General features: G+C 29.9%; 1 protein-coding gene across 1 annotated transcript in view; it reads left to right on the forward strand.

Moving 5' to 3' along the window:
• l(3)80Fg (dnaJ homolog subfamily C member 16 l(3)80Fg) overlaps nucleotides 1-16,595 on the forward strand; it is a 56,136-nt gene extending 39,541 nt beyond the window's left edge. The window contains exons 10-14 of the mRNA XM_075381448.1: nucleotides 1,598-1,797; nucleotides 2,858-3,115; nucleotides 7,013-7,223; nucleotides 11,136-11,267; nucleotides 16,039-16,595. Coding sequence (XP_075237563.1) covers nucleotides 1,598-1,797; nucleotides 2,858-3,115; nucleotides 7,013-7,223; nucleotides 11,136-11,267; nucleotides 16,039-16,176 — 939 coding nt within the window. The 3' untranslated portion in view covers nucleotides 16,177-16,595. The remainder of the gene's footprint in view (nucleotides 1-1,597; nucleotides 1,798-2,857; nucleotides 3,116-7,012; nucleotides 7,224-11,135; nucleotides 11,268-16,038) is intronic.
• Nucleotides 16,596-17,101: the final 506 nt, after the last annotated feature.

Consider the following 17,101-nt stretch of genomic DNA (forward strand, 5'->3'; position numbering starts at 1 on the left):
ATCCCCTCCCCCCTCCTCAAACTCAATCTCTGTCTGCATGTGTGTGTTGTTGTTTTTTTCTCTATATGCGTATGCGCATCATCTGTCTAATTTCACAGTTTCATCTTTGGTATAAACCATTATTAATATAACTACACAGATGATACAAGTAAATGGTTTGTAAACAGGAATATTGTTATACATTGATAAAAAATAATTAAAGATTCTTGTTGTATGTAACGCTTATTAGAAAAAACATTTTTAATATCATTTGAGTTTACAATACAGTAGTAGTCCATTAGTCCGGCATCCAACAGTCCGGAATGCCCGATAGTCCGGCATCGCTCCGGAAAATTGTAAAAATTTTGGTTTTCTCCAAAAGTGTGTCTTTAAACCAAATAAAAACGCTCAAGAGCTATTCGGAAGTTTTCGGGGTAGTTCGGGATCATCTGGAAGCGCTCGGTATTGTTCGGAAACAATTAGCGGCCGGCTAGTCTCAGCTGTCACAACAAATTCAGGTGCAGTGCAGCTCCGTTAATCAATCACGAAGCGTCTTCGCCATTTTTTTGTGCGTTGTTGTTTTGTGTCCTTTGACATCGCAGTAAACATAACTTTTGAAACTGTTTATAAAAAAAGTGATTTTCGTTCTAACTGTACAGTGACCATGTTTTCAAAACCTAAGCCTTCGAGTTCAAAAGGAGAGAAACGAAAACACGTAACACTGACTCAATCAGAAACTAGAAATCATCAAACTGCTAGAAAAAGGCGAGAATAGAAATGTTTTAATGAATGAGTTTAATATTGGCTCATCAACTATTTATGACATTAAAAAACAAAAAGATGAACTAATGAAGTTTGCTTCTCGATCGGTAACAACTGAAAAATTGGCTTCTAGACAAACATTAAAAAAACCAAAACTGGAACAGCTAGTGTATTGTTCAAATGGTGATGATAGTGTATTGTTCAAATGGTTTAGTGCAATACGTTCTGAAGGAAAGCTGGTAACAGGGCCAATGATTGTTGAAAAGGCAAAGAATGCCTTTCTAATCGACGAGAATGAGCCTGTTGAACAAGAACTAACCGATGAGGACATTATCAACGTTGTAGTAAACCCTCAGCCTACTCAAAATCTTGAAGAAAGTGACTCAGATGCCAAAACGGAAGAAAAGGAAAAAATCAGCTGGGCAGAAGCTGCAGAATCACTAAATAATTTTATCTCTTTTGCTGAGGCTAGTACTAGCTACAGTGCTTCAGAAATTATTGATTTCCATATCATTAGAAATAAATTTTATACTAAACGCCAAAAGTCAAGAAAACAAAACGACATTAGTGACTTTTTTAAATCTAAGTGAAATATGTTTTACAATATGTGTAAAAACATTATATGAAATGTAAAATAAACTTTGTTGTATATATTTGCATACTGTATTTGTAGTTTAATTATTAACCTAATTGTTCTTATAATTACCGCCCAATAGACCGGAATTTTCGGTAGTCCGGCACCGAGCCGGTCCCGAACGTGCCAGATTATCGGACTTCTACTGTACAATGTGATTCAAGGGCACTTAAAATTATTGTATAAATCAAATCTATATTTTATTTATTTATGTTTGTTTAGGCATTACCACATGAAGCTGTTGTTGGTGAATTAATTGATGAACATGCACAAGGATTATTTACGAAAGTTTTTAATAAAATATTAATGACATATGATTTAATGCGAGATAGTCTCGGCAAAGAACATGTGTTACCAGCAATATCTGTTGTTGCAACGATCGCTGTTATTTTAGCAGCTGGTTACATTATGACTTATTTAATGTAAGTAGGAAATTTTTAATCAGTTTTTAAAGATATATTATCCAGTGTATTCAAATCATAATTTATATAATTATGTTTTTTTATGTGATTATGTTTTAGAAATCATTATATATTTAGTCATAAGATGGATATTAAATCTAAAACAAAAACTTCAATGAAAACAGTATAAAATATATATCATTACCATACTTAACATGTTATATGAGATTTATTGTAAAAGTATGCTGCTTTTTTTTTTTAGAAAATATTTGGATTCAAGCGACAAAAGTCTGTACAATAGCAGTTAACTGTAGAGCTTATGCATGATTTTTTCTGTTGCCTCATTGAATGAGTCGCAAATGCCAGTCAGACAGTGAATGTGCTTGTGTAACATCCTCGTATTTTTACTTTTCATGTGATATAAAACATACTGAACAGCACTACCACATCCAGGTTTGCTAAATTTTAGCGTTACTCAAAATGAAACAGTTTTTTTTACATAAATTTAAGAATGGTGTACGGTTTGAAGTTGACTGAAATTCAATTGACAGCGATTAGAATACTCTAGTCTATCAACAAGCTGAAATTTAAATGTTATTATCTAGACCACCGGCTGACCATTCAAGAAATTGTTAATGATATTAAGATTAACAATAGTTCTGTACATATGATTTTAACAGATGATTTGAACATATGCAGAGTAGTCACCAAATTTTGCCGTTTCAAGACATGCACCAGTAATAATCCTTAATTTTTAAAGATCATGATAATTTTACCTATTGTATTTGTTACTGATCTTTTTAATGTGAGAAAACAACGTTTGCTAGGTAACATGCTGTCTGTAAAATCTTGTAAATATTCTAGAGAAAAAATTAGAACGGCTGTTGGAACTGTATAAAGAAAAATATCAATAAAATCCCATCAATTTTTAGAGAAATTATGAATTTTCTCATAAGTTAATAACCCATTTACAATGTTGATATTTATCTCTTATGTTTTAAGTTAATCTACCATAATATCGTCTTCACAAGAAGTAAAAAAAATTGTTAGTTATTAGATTTGTTTATTAATCTTGTTATAGGAAACTTGAAGAGACAAGAGTACAAGAGGAATGCAATAGTGCGAAAGAATCAAAAAATTGTAATAATAAAACAGGGATACCGACACAACAATCATCGCAACAGCAACAACTTAAATTACATGAGATGCGTGCTGAAACGTTCAATGGTTTAGTTAGATTGTTAAAACCTGGATGCCGAACGATATTGTTACTTGTTGATACACAATCGAGAACCAAGTTGTTACCAAAATTTCATAAAATTGTTTGGCCTTATCGAAAGTTAGTATATTTTAATTAAGATTATATAATATATTATTTAATTGAAATTGGGTTAGCATAAAAAAAATCAGCAATTTAGTTGGGATGTGATCCTTGATACCCTTCTATTTCCCTACCTCTTTGAGATCCAAACCCCAAACCTCTGAATTTTTCCACTTGTTAGGAGTAACCGTGCAGAACTTGAAAACCAAGATTTTTGGTTCAGCCAATTCAAAGTTATTAACCTAAGTAATCATTAAGCGTACCTACATGCTCGTACAAAACAAATTAACAGGATTTATGTTTTTAGAATTGCCTTTTTTTACTTAAGCATCCTGTTTTATAAGTAATTTAAAAATAGTAAGAAAGTCAATAAATTTGAAAAATTTTATTAAAAAATGTAATATTTTTTAGTATAATTTTACTTAATAATTAAAAATATGTAATGAAGCTTATTAGTTTCTCTTGTAGATATTTGTTATAGATTTTTAAATTAAAAAATAAAAACCATACTTAGGATGCTCTTATTGTTATGGTTTGACTATTTCTATATTTTCTTTTACTTAACCCTTTGAGGAGCAAACCTTTTTTTGGAGATGATTAAAAAAAATCGCATGCTTATATTATTGTTGGTAAAAAGTATTTGTAAGCTTATGCTAAAAAATTTATAAAGTTTTTTATTATCAATATTTTTTTTACTTGCAAGAAACCCAAGGCACTGTCAACTAGAAATGTTTTTTGTGGCCATATCTCAATTGAAAATTTTTCTAAAGATTAAAGAACCCCCCCCAAAAAAAATAAAAAAGAGTTTAAAGTCACTTAACTCAAAAACGAGAAAGAATTGTACTTACTTTTAGAAATCATGATTTTTAGAATTGTTGTGCTGTTTTGTGTTAAACCTGAAAATTTTATAATTTTTGGCAAGAAATTGATAAATTTTAGTCAAATTTGTAAAATTAAGTTTTTAGAACTGTCAGTACATAAATCACTATCAGATTGAACATTCCTAAGTTCTCGTTCAGTTTCCCTCAGTGTTCAAAATACACTGCTCATTTTGTGTATTATAGCAACTTGCCAGTAAATATTGCTAGAAAAAGAAAACAAAACACTAAGATGAAATTTTATAATATTATGATCCAAATCACAAACAACTAAAAAAAATGATAAATACACATTGTTCTCCAATCGTCTACATACTATGAAACGCAATAAATACAGTTTTGTAAAAAACTAAATAAATAAAATAAAGCATTGAACAAACTATGATTTCACGGCCAACTCAAAACAATAAAAAACGAACTATTTTTACGTATTATGCAACGAATACGATTAAATGTTCTCTAAAAATAAAAACATAAACAAGTCGTAAGTTCAAAAAAATAATTATTTTTGTTTACCATCTGAATATTAATTTCGAATGTCACATGTGACTTTAAACAATAACAAACGTAACCTCTATCAAACGGACTGCCATATCTACCATGACAAAGAAACATTTCTATTGTAATCAGTAGGAACATCATTTTGACATTGACAAAATTTTGCCAAATCGTCTGTGTTACATAAAATGAGATCGACCAAAAATCTCCATTTGGTCTTTTTAGCATAAAATTGAACTGACGAAAAATCATCAAGTGTTATTCAAAGTGTTAGTTGCTTTGGTTTATTGTTTCCTCTCTATGTAGCTTTGTCAGAAGTTATTAGTTTTTATGCCATTGGTTGGTTTCTTGTAAATGTTTATTTAAAGTAAACTTTTTTTTGTCTCTGTTTGGTATACAAAGAAAAAATTTCCTTGTTGAGTTTCTTCCTTGGGTTGTGATTTGTTTTACCCATTTTTAGGGGTAAAACAAACTAAAACCCAGTTATCTTGTTTTCATTATAAAAAAATAACATGTCTTCCGTGGCTTTCTTTTAAGTTCTGCTTACTAAAGTTCCGATTTGTTCATGTCAACCTTTATAAGTTTTTAGTTTTAGAGTAAAATTCGAATGATGTACTACTACTGGAAATTACAATAAAAGTGAATTTTAAAATATCCGAACAGTTAGTAAATTACTGATTAAAAGTTGTTAATAAAAAGTTGAACTTTTTTTTGTAGTTTTTTTTGCTATTTTTATTTAATCTTGCGTAGAAAGCAAGTCCAATATTGTACAGTATACGAGTTCCTGATTGGAGAACACTGAATATCTTCACATATTTCACCATACAATAACTGTGAAAAAGAATATACATATTAAAAATGATATTAAAAAAAAAGACATTAAAACAATAAAAACATATTGTGTATTAAGACCGTCACTGATAGTGACAATCACATAAGTTGTTATGCAAATGAATTAAAACAATATAACCATATAATGCAGTAATCATACAGAGTGATTATTTAGTCCTGTTACCCAATTTTAAATGTAATTTAAGAAAGGGAAATTTAGGTGGAATAAAAAAATGTATTTGTTACTTACAAAAGAGATTTAATAAAAAGTTACTACTTACATAATTGTTAAAGAATATGTTCAAAATGCCCACCCCTTGCGGTTATACACACACGGACTCTTTTCAGCATATTAGCAGAAACCTTTTTAAGAGTCATATCGGAAATATTCGTGATTAAATCTGTAATATTGACTTTAAGTTCATCAATAGTGTGAGGATTGTTTTTGAAGGCCTCAGACTTAATATAGCCCCACAAAAAGTAGTCAGGAGATGTAAGGTCTGGGAATCTTGGAGGCCATAAGCCCTTGCTTATTATTTAATCATCAAAGAACTCTTGCCGAAAATCCACAGTTTCTCAAGACGTGTGGCATGTAGCGCCGTCTTCCTGAAACCAGCAATACCGTTCTTGAGGTTCCAGGAGGGACACAAATTGGCACACAATATTCCTGTATACTTCACCATTTACTGTCTCTTCAAAAAAATATGGGTCCGACTATACGATGAGATATCGCACACCCATTTTTTCAGGATGCAAAGATTTGTCTTGTAAAGCGTTAGGATTTTCAGCCGCCCAAATTCGACAGTTTTGACCGTTCACATAACCATCGAGATGGTTCTTCATCACTAAAGAACACTGTGTTTAAAAATTTGATTTCGTTATCATTTACGAGAGACCTAAACCAATGGCAATATTGCAATCGCTTGTTTAAATGTGGAGGCTGAAGGCCTCCTTCATTTACACTCGAATATGACAAACCGACTTGCATGGAAAGTTTTCATAAACATTTCCGTGGAGAATTGAGCAATCTTGTTTTCACATTCTCTAAAACATCATCTGTCAAGCGAGTTGGTCGACCACTTTTCTGTTGCAAACCCTGTCTCTCGAAATCGGTTTGCTAGCCTAGAAATTTACATTTTTTCTGGCGAAGGAACACCAACAAATTTAATTTGAAATGATTCTTTTACACTCGCGTACGATTTCGTAGCAAAATATTGTTCAAGAATGAAAACTCGTTCTTCTATGGTAAAAGACATTCTGTTCGTAACACGACCGGAACTGGCACAAAAGTTTACACAGCTCAAGGAGAATCAACTCACACTGTCGTATCTATACCGGTTGAGTAGCGCTACCAACTTCGTGTCACAAACAAAATTTCCCTTTCTTAGAAAAAAATTACCAGTCATTAACAATTGGGTAACAGGTCTAAAAAATCACTCTGTATATTTTTCTGCATGTATGTGATTTTATGTCATTTTATATATATGTATATGAGTGTACCACTCTGTATATAAATATTTTTTTCTAACATGTATAAGCAGAACAAGCGTTTTATTCTTCTCTCATCTGACAATTTCCTTTGTCATATATTATATCCTTTTTGTAATCAGATGTACTTTTAATATTGGATATTAAATTTAATTAAAACATAATTGCAGATTTGTTTACAAGTATTACGATAGTTTTTCTTATGTTTATTTTATTGCAGAAATAAAACACTGTTATTTGCTCATCTTAATTTGGATCGAGGGCTATCATGGTATTCACAGTTGTTAACTCTTAGTCTTCCTGAGCCAAGAGAATTGAAAATTAATCCACGTAATTGTATTGGAACTGTATTATCACTGAATGGACTTAGAAAATATTTCTGTATGTATCACGCAAAACATCCTGAATGTATGGGAACTAAGGGCAATAAGGTAAAAAGATTTATAAAAAAAAAGAAAGAGCTTTGCTTAATAATTAATGAAATGAATTAGAAAACATGAAAGCACTTTTTTCTTTTAATTTTTTTATATTTTGCTGCTTTGTGGCGTGTAATGTGCAATTTTTGCCCGTGCTTTATCTCCGATCCTTCTCCATTATTCTGAAGTAAGATAATGTTGAAAATATTTGTTAATTATTTCTCTATACTGACCACGGTTTCCTTAGTAAAATCATTTAACTCATCTATATCGTTAAATTCATTTCTTTTGCGATAAATTTACAGATTAATTGGCAACCGATCTATCGTAAAAATGAAATGAATCTTGGTTAATATAACCTATCAGTATGATATATTTTTTGTAAATATCAAAAATTATTTTACTATATTTGTGAATTAATTTCAACCCAATAACAGAATCATCTGTTAACATTAGTCTTTAATAATAAATTTTGTTTTTGTAAATCTGTTTTTTTTCTTTTTCAAAATTTTATGATGTCAAAAACAGCAAATGTATATCTTTTAAACTACATGAATTACTGAAGTTTCAGCTTTCATTTTAGATTACCCATCGTTGTTGTTTCAGTTTTTTTTTTTTAAAAACCATCAAATTCGAAAGTTTTTTGTTTCATATTTATATACATCTGCCAATCTCTGGCATAATGTTAGTGTCTTTGTTTTCATCTGGAGAGACTGGGTTCTAATCCTGGTCATGCATTTGCTAAGAAATTCCATTATCATCAATCATAAAAACTATTACTGAGTTGCAACCTGTTTATTGTATGATTAAATAAGTAAATAAATAATGGAAATAACTTTGTAATTGTATATGTTTTATTCCTTCATTTTACATGAATCAATAGATTGTGCGATTAACTTATAAAATTTAATTATTTCTTTGATTGAATTATTGCTCTTTATAGTATTAAATTATCATAAAAGATAATTTCATCAATCTATAAAATCCTACTTTTAAAGTTATTTATTAAATCTTAGTTATCCTTAATGGAAAAATATGAAAGTTGTCATAATTATTTAGTAATAAATAACTAAATTTATTGAGTACGCGTTTTTTTTAACGGTAAGGAGGAGGATTTATTCTGGAAATGATTTGTTGCATTTGATTTCCTGGTTTATGTATTCATGGAAAGAAATACACCATGTAGCTTGTAATTTAATAGTAAGGTTTCAAACAATCAGTTTTTATAAAATTGTAACAGAGATGTAAAGTATTTGTCAAATTGAAGAAAAACTCTAAGAATTTTACCTGTTCAATAGATTTTGATATCCACTCTTTTAGTTGGCTTACAGACAATCAAGGTGATGTTCAGCGTCTTGCCATAAATGATAGAGAATATCCAATATGATACACAGAACAATTTCACTGATAAGTACTTTTAAATGGCCTAAATTTCTTATTTTAACAAAGAATGCTTGTCCTTTACATAATTGAGCAAATTAAAATCCATTGATAAGATCTGGAGACCATAATATTTCCTATCGCTAAGGGAATGTTTCGTTTAGGTAATACCCTTTGAATGTGACAAAATGTGGAGAAGCCCAACTAACTGGAGAATGGAATAATCTGTTTTTTTTTTGGTCACTCCACACCTTTTTAACATATCCAGAATTGGGAAATTCTGGAAATTCCATAATTGGGAAACAAATTACCATTTGTTTTCCATTATAATTTTTTCTGCAAAAAAAAAGCCAATAACTGTTGCTCATCTAGTTGCATCCCACATACGAGGGTTTTTTTTTCAAGGTCCGATTGGTCCCGAAATAAAAACCCGCGCAAAAATCGGATGAACCTTTGTGCATATGTGTTGCGCAGCGTCTCTAGTATGGCCTTCAATTACACCGCGTCACTTCGTTTAGTTCTGAAAACACAGCTAGCACATGAACATGCCTACAACAATAGCATCTCCCGCCAAGTGTGAAGTGCTTGTGGTAATTCAATTTCTTCAGGCCGAGGGATGTAATGCGGCTGAAATTCATCGACGAATAAGTAATGTGTACGGTGAAACTACAATGAGTGACAGCAAAGTGCGACAATGGTGCAGGAACTTAAAAGCAGGACATGCAAATGTTCATATTGCAGACGGTCAGGGAAGGAAGCGAGTGTCAACCGATGATCTCGTTGAGCGAGTGGATGAGGCGATTCGAGAAAATCGTTTGTTCACAATTTCTGTATTGAGTGATTCGTTACCTGAAATTTCAAGGTCAGCTCTCTACACCATTGTGAGTGAGAGACTACAGTACCGCAAACTGTATGCGAGATGGGTTCCTAAGATGCTGTCCGACCATCACAAAACAATGAGAATGGACGCCTCCCTAACGTTTCTCCAGCGCTACCACAACGAAGGAGAAGATTTTTTTAACAAAATTGTCAGTGGAGATGAGACACGGGTCTATTTAGAAACTGAAGAAACAAAAGAACAATCCAAATAGCGGATGCATTCTCATTCTCCCACTAAACCAAAGAAGTTCAAGCGAACCTTCTCCAACAGAAAGTGAATGGCTACTGTGTTCTGGGACTGGAATGGAGTTCTCTTGGTGGAATTCATGGAACGTGGCACGACCATCACTGCAGCTTCATACTGCATGACTCTTCAACGTCTACGAAGGGCCATAAACGGAGAGGAATGTTGTCCCAGGCATTGTCATTCTCCATGACAATGCTTTACCGCACACTGCAGCTGTAACAAAGAAGCTCCTGCAGCATTTTTGTTGGGAAGTGTTTGATCATCCACCATACAGCCCGGACTTGGCTCTATCCAATTTTCACATCTTTACTCACATGAAATGCTGGCTAGGAGGACAACATTTTGGCACAGACATTGAGCTGCAGACCAGCGTAGAAACATGGCTGAAAACACAGGCGGCTCCTTTCTATGACGAGGGTATTGGAAAGTTGGTACCGCACTATGACAAATGTCTAAATCGGAGTGGCGACTATGTAGAGAAATAGTGTAACTATGTAAATACGTGTTACAAATAAAAAATTGTGGTTTTAATTTCGTGACCGATCGGACCTTGAAAAAAAAATAACCCTTGTATATTAACTTTTGGACTATCATGTTATATTAGGTTCAGTATTCCATTTCAACATTATGTCAATACTCATTCTGAAATATGAAATGTAGCTTCATCACTGAAAATAAACTGAAATTTAAAAATTCTCCATCACAAAGTGGATAAATTTATTACTGTATTTATTTTTTTTAAAACACTATAAACAGTTGTTGTTTGGAAAGCCTAATTCTATAAAACACTTCCGTACTGATTTCTGTGGGCTACACAAAAACAGTTTGTCCCTACAGCTTTAATAGTTCCATTAGATATTAATAGTCATCTTGGAAGTGATTGCTTAAGTTGGTTGCCCATTTCCCAAAGTTCTTTGTCCCATCCGAGAATATTATTTTTACATGTTTAGTTCTTCATTGAATACACAATTGTATTCACACTTAAGAAGTGTAACTAATTCAAACTTAGAAAGCCAAAAAAGACAATGAATGAATTTTCTTCTCCACTGTAATCATGGTGACGATCAAGCTTCATGAGAGTAATTATTAAACTTATAACACAGATCACTTGTGCTGATATTAAAAATTGTTTACATATTGAAAACTTAAACAAGTTTTGGTATAAAACTATGACTGTTTGAAACTTTGCCATTATTTTATGGGTTTACTATAGTATTGCAAAACTGGATTAGAAATAATTAGTTTATTTCGTGTATGAACTTGGCAAATTATTGCGACTAATAATAACCTGTTTTTTCCTCAAACGGATAGTTTTAGATTTTAAGTAATCTTTTTATATTCTGTTAACGAGTGCTTTCTTGTTGGTTCCAGTTTATCCTTTTATTTTTGTTAATTTTAATATTGATTTATTTTTTTAATAGAGAATGGCTAGAATGACTAAACATATGGGATCTAATGCATCGAATGGATTGGGTTCTTTTATGGGTTTCGAAGATAGTTTATCAGAAGATAGTGATGATTCTGATGTTGAACAAGGAAATCGTATAGAACAGGTGATTCATTTTTTTTTTTTTTATTGTTTTAATTTTGTTGTTTTGTAATTTCTTAAAACAACTTATTTCTTATTTTGGTAATAAACATTGCACAGTAAAATAGTATTGATTAATTTCATTTATAAAATTGCATCGAATTAGTTTAGATTAAATAAAATTTAATAAAATGTTTGATTTGTTTTTAAACGGTTTTATTACCATGGTATCGATCTGTCACCGAAATCCTAAAACTGTCATGTTACGTGTCTGTTTGTACCTGTTCACAAATTAGTTCCTTATGCAGCTGTTAAATAGTGCAATAATATATTCTTTTTCTTGTTTCATAATTTTATGTTTCTGTATCAATTTCACCCAATTATCAACTTTTTCTATTCTGTCTTAAAAGATTATAGATATATGGTTCATACTTAGTTAAAAGCATTAAATTTAACTTTTCCATATCGACATCAAATGGTTATCTTTATATTTTTTTTTTTTGTTTACTTCTCCTTGGGACTTTTGAAATGCTTTGAAAATGATCATAGCCCCAAAGAAAAATCAGATGGAATTTATCCGTGATGAATTCATGACTAACATCTTCGACACTGCACGTCACACCCTGGTCTGCAGCATAGTTTGCCGTGATGTTATCTAAGGTAAGTATGCCAAACTCTCTAAGAAATGGTTCCGTGTGCTGCAAGAATTGACTGCAATCGAACACAGTCTGTTTCGCGGCGTGTTCTCTTCCACAATAGTCGAACTTCCTAAAAAGGTCTTAATGTTCGGGCACAATGGTATGCTTTAAAGCAGTCATCACTGGTCAGGAACTGGGTCAACTCATATCGCAGTTCTCTGTGCTTGCAGTCCAGCCATCTCCAGAGGTCTGGGAGCAGTCTGTAGGTCGATTCTGATCAAATGATTATCTGCCTTTTGGTAAGTCCCTTATACCAATATCTGTACCTACTTTGTTTTAGGTAATATATAATTTTTCCCTTTTTCTGGCCTCTCTCTCTTTTACCTTTTACTCAACCTTTTAGTGCTGCTTTATATTTGATCCTTTTCTGTCATGATATGTCGCAGCCTATTAGCTTTTTTTTTTCCATACAGAGTTTGATTAAATTTTGTTATTTTAAGTTTTGAGTTTTTATAATGTATTATTATTATTTTATTTAGTAGCTTAATTTTTGCTTGATTGATTGATTTCGTCAGTAGTATTTCACTTTTAATTATATGACAACAAACTATACATCATAATTTTATAAATTATGTAATAAAATATTTTGTGATTTTTTTTTTTTTTTATAGGATCTTTGTATAGATTTCATAAAAGTTATTTCTTATAATTGAAAAGATGTGTGAGGAAAAGGGATTATAACACTTTGAAAAACTTTTAAGTAATTAAAATAGATTCCAAACAGTAGTTTAACAAAGCTTAGATTATAATTTACCTAAATAATTTAATATTTCTCATCTTGATTGAAACTTGGGTATTTGAGAAAGTTATTTAAAAAATAAGTCAATAAATTACAAATAATAAAATTAAAATTCTTTAATTTAGTATTGATATTTCTAATTCATGTATGTTGTCTACATTAGTACAATTTTCAATTTTATATTGTTCAGTTGAAAAAAAAATCATGCAACAAACCAACTTTCTTCTACAGTTTTATTTTATTTTCTATTCCTATTGTGTACAATGGTGTGGCCCAATGAGATAAGGATGTAGTCTTTCAACTCAGTCTAATCATTTCTGAGATTTGTGGTTAATTTAACTCTTTAACCATCAAAGTACACTGGTATCAACTGTCTAGTATTCAAATCTGTATAAAAGCAACTTTATTAGGAGTTGAAGCTCAGAATCTCTAATTTTGAGAATCAGCTAATAACTATTTGCTTTAGGATGATGATTTTAGTGTTAGACCGACCTGGTGGGTTTTTCTGTACTCGTAGTAGTGTAAATACTTATAAGAAAAGTTGTAACGGTGATACAGTGAAATCTTCATAAAACGGAACCTCTTAAAAACAGAAATATCATAAAAATACAGTTTTCCAAGTCCTGATTTATTTTAATAACGATTATTCTGTTCAAGACAGAAAACTCTGTTATATAGAAACTGAAGACAAACATGGATTTTACTTTTATTTTTATATGTTAAATTTATCCCATAAAACACAAAGGAAATAAAAATGGAGTAGCTTGTGATAAAATAAAGGGATTAAAAAAAAGATTGTTCATAAACTATGATTTCTAAAATCATAAATTTAATAATGTTTTTTTAATTGATTAGCACACAATACGCCTTCACATTTATGCCTCCAACTCCAGCCTATAAGCCTACAGTCATTAATAAGTTGATAGTAAGCAAAAGCTTATGTAATCAATCCATAGGCTGCATTTTGTTAATAAAATAGATTAATCGTTTCTTAGAATTTCTATATGTGTCAGTTGAGAATAATTTTATTCATTGTTGTGAATACTGTGATTGGAAGCAGTAATATTTTTCATTTTTTGTTCTGAGTATTTATTGTTGTTCTAGTTTTGCATGTTCAAAATCCGTTTAGAGCTTACATATAGTATTTTCTTGATTATTTCAAGAAATCGTAGAAAATTATTTTATTTTATGATCTATGTTCATATGCTTTAGGCCAAATGTATTTTTTTTAAGTGTAACTTTCAAGTGAAATATAACTAATTTGAATATATTTAATAAGCATTATATTTGTGAAACATCTGTGAATGAAAACAAGTTTTCACTTCTATTCTGGTAAATCAAAATTTATATAGTAAAGAGTATAATACATATTCTATAAAAATAATCGATTTAATTTTTGCGATTTTTAAAAACTAGGGAATAATATAGTCAATATACAGTTTATAGGTTTCTGGATTATTCCAAATGTTTATCGTTGTCTAACTTAATTTTATATTCTTATAATTTATTCTCTGTAGGACCTCAATTTAAATTAGCTCGATTTTTAGTGAAACTCTGCAAGGCAAAAAACTTTTCAAAATGGATTTCTTTGTCGGTATAGTCAGATTCTGTTGGAAGATTTTTACTGCAGTAAATTCTCCAATCTCTCATTCTTTAATTTAGTACACAAAAGAAACAAGAATTGAGTTATTAAGATTAAAATATATTATTTTGCTTTAAAACAGCTGTTAGCAGTATAGTACAAAAGACCCATCCTTTCATATATACTCAAGTATTATGCTGTATTGTATGAAAATAGAACAGCAAAATAGATTGAATGTTAGTGTAAAAATAGACTGAATTATACTAATGGAAATTGTTATATTGTTTAAAAATAAATTTTTTGTAAACAAATGTACTGAAATTTTATTAATTTTTAATTCATTAATAAGCTAGTAAAAAAAAAAAAAAAGTGAGCAAGTAAGCATAGCAGTGGTGGTATACCTTATTATATTTCAAATTTTTTTAATAATGTGACATTTAAAAAACTCTATTGTTTTTCAAAGCTCTATTGCATTGTTTCATCATTTGCATACGCTTGTTAAAGACTTATGAAGTGGGAGTAGGTAAAAGGGTCCTATTTAGATTATATATCCCCATCTGGAATAAAAGAAAATGCTCTTTCACCATAATAATGTGCCTGCACACACACACACACACACACACACACACACATACACAACTTGGGTTGTTGCTGCAAAACTCCATGAACTACACTTTAAAGTGTTTCCATATATACCATATTTGGCTTGCAGTGATAACTTCTTCTTCCCAAACCTAAAGAAATAGCTCGGACGAAGATTTTCTTCAGATGATATTAAAGCTGAAACAATCGCTTATTTTGCAGTTAGAAAAATTTAATTGTACTTAAAAAATTTATAAGTCGGTCTGAGTATATCAAATTTCAAGATTACTACATTAGGAAAAAATTCTAAAAATCTTTTGTTCTTGTTGTCAAGTCAAGAACTTTCTAAAGCCTCCTTATATGTAGTATTTTTTATAGATAAGCTAACAGGGTTAGACATCTTTGACCTATCCACTCTTTCACTTTACATTCTTCACTATGTATAAACTACTTTTTTACATAGTTAAGTATTTTTTGTACAGATATACAATCGTAAACAGAATTCAGCTTATTTTAAAACACAAAACGGTTAGTATCACAAAATAATTCATATCTATACAGTTATCTAAGGATTCATTGATTCAAGCCTACTTTGCCAGTTATTTTAACCATTTCTTTGGTGATTATATAGAAAGTAATGCAGTAAACTCAGATCTGACGATCAGTAGAGTTAAACGCCTTTCAAGACATCTGATTTTAATGAATCATGCATAAAAATCTTTTTTCCGTCAGGTTTGGCATTATGGTAAAATTTTGTAGAAACTTAGCATATTTAAACTTAATCGATCAATTGTAATCGATAACAAAATTACAATTAAACGTTTAATGAAAGAAGACAGAGCTTATAATACAACTTCTGTAAATTTCAGTCCATTTTCTTATTTTTGATAGTGTCAAAATTTGACAAACTATAAGAATTTCAGATGATGTATGTATGTATGCTGGGAATAATTAAGTATAAAATGAATCAAAGCTTCAGCTGTAAATAATGTTACTCAGTTTTATTTTTGAGATGTTATTTTTTTTAAAAAACCTCTTAAATGAGTAATAAACTACAGGATATTTGCTGGTACATAAATATCCACAATGACTTACGTGCACAACACGTTGTATAAATTAAATCCAGATTGCAATATTATTATTATTTTTTTTTTAAATTCAATAATTTTCTTTTTCTTTGTTTTTGTTTTTACAGAATGGTGGTGATAGGTATAGTCAAGTAATATTCCAAGAGAATTTATTGGATGGTTTACCGAATTGGTTAGATAGATTATTCGAAGGCACCACGCATAGATATTATATTAATTATTGGCCAGATTTTACTGGTAAATGAGATGAACAAAAATAAAAACAAAAAGAAGAAAAAGTTTAAAAAGAAATTCATATATTTGTTAATAAAATTTATGAATAAATTAAAAATAAATAAAAGAAAAAAAATAATAAAAAATAAAAACATGAAAGCAGTACGATGTTAAAGAAAAATAAGTACATGGTTAGAGATTACAGATTTTATAGAATTTATTAAAGGAGTAAAGAAGTAAAAAATTAAGGTATGGTACGAAATTATGGTAAGAAGTGCATCGATTTAAGTTTATATCTATGAAATAGGTCGTTATGATTAGTATAAATAATATTATATATCTTTATCATATAAAACGGTGATTATTAAAAATATATAAGTTGGTTTACCACATCTTTAAAAGTAAATTTAAAAAGGAAAGAATTGTTAAATAGTATTAAACTACAATGTTGTTCAGCATTTTCAATCAATTATGTTATTTATTAATATTTATTAGTCATAATTATTTAATAATAATAATAGTAAGATTATTAAAATAAATGATAATAATAATTATAAGTATAGATATATATATATATATAAATATATATATTTTAATATATTATCATTATTGCCTTTAAATTGTCCTATTATTTAATTTTATTATTTAGTATAGATAAAAAGTAATATATTATTATTTTAGTCAAACTTCTATCATTTGAATCTTGGACGGAAAAATAGTTTTAATTATATATGGAATGTTATTTATAAAAATTCTATTAATTTCTTTTGTTTTCCTTGTAATTATATTGTATTTTGTAGATGCTGTTGTATTAATTATTAATATTTTCAAATCTTTTTTTAATTTATTTATATCTGTAATTATTAAGCACGAAGGTACATATGGGAGTATGAAGCACAGTGTAATAGATTTTCTAAGCAAATTTTAAGTGACTATTCAAAAATTTTTTTGACATTA

The sequence above is a fragment of the Lycorma delicatula genome, chromosome 13 (genome assembly GCF_047948215.1).
Source record: "Lycorma delicatula isolate Av1 chromosome 13, ASM4794821v1, whole genome shotgun sequence".
Taxonomy (NCBI): Eukaryota; Metazoa; Arthropoda; class Insecta; order Hemiptera; family Fulgoridae; genus Lycorma; species Lycorma delicatula.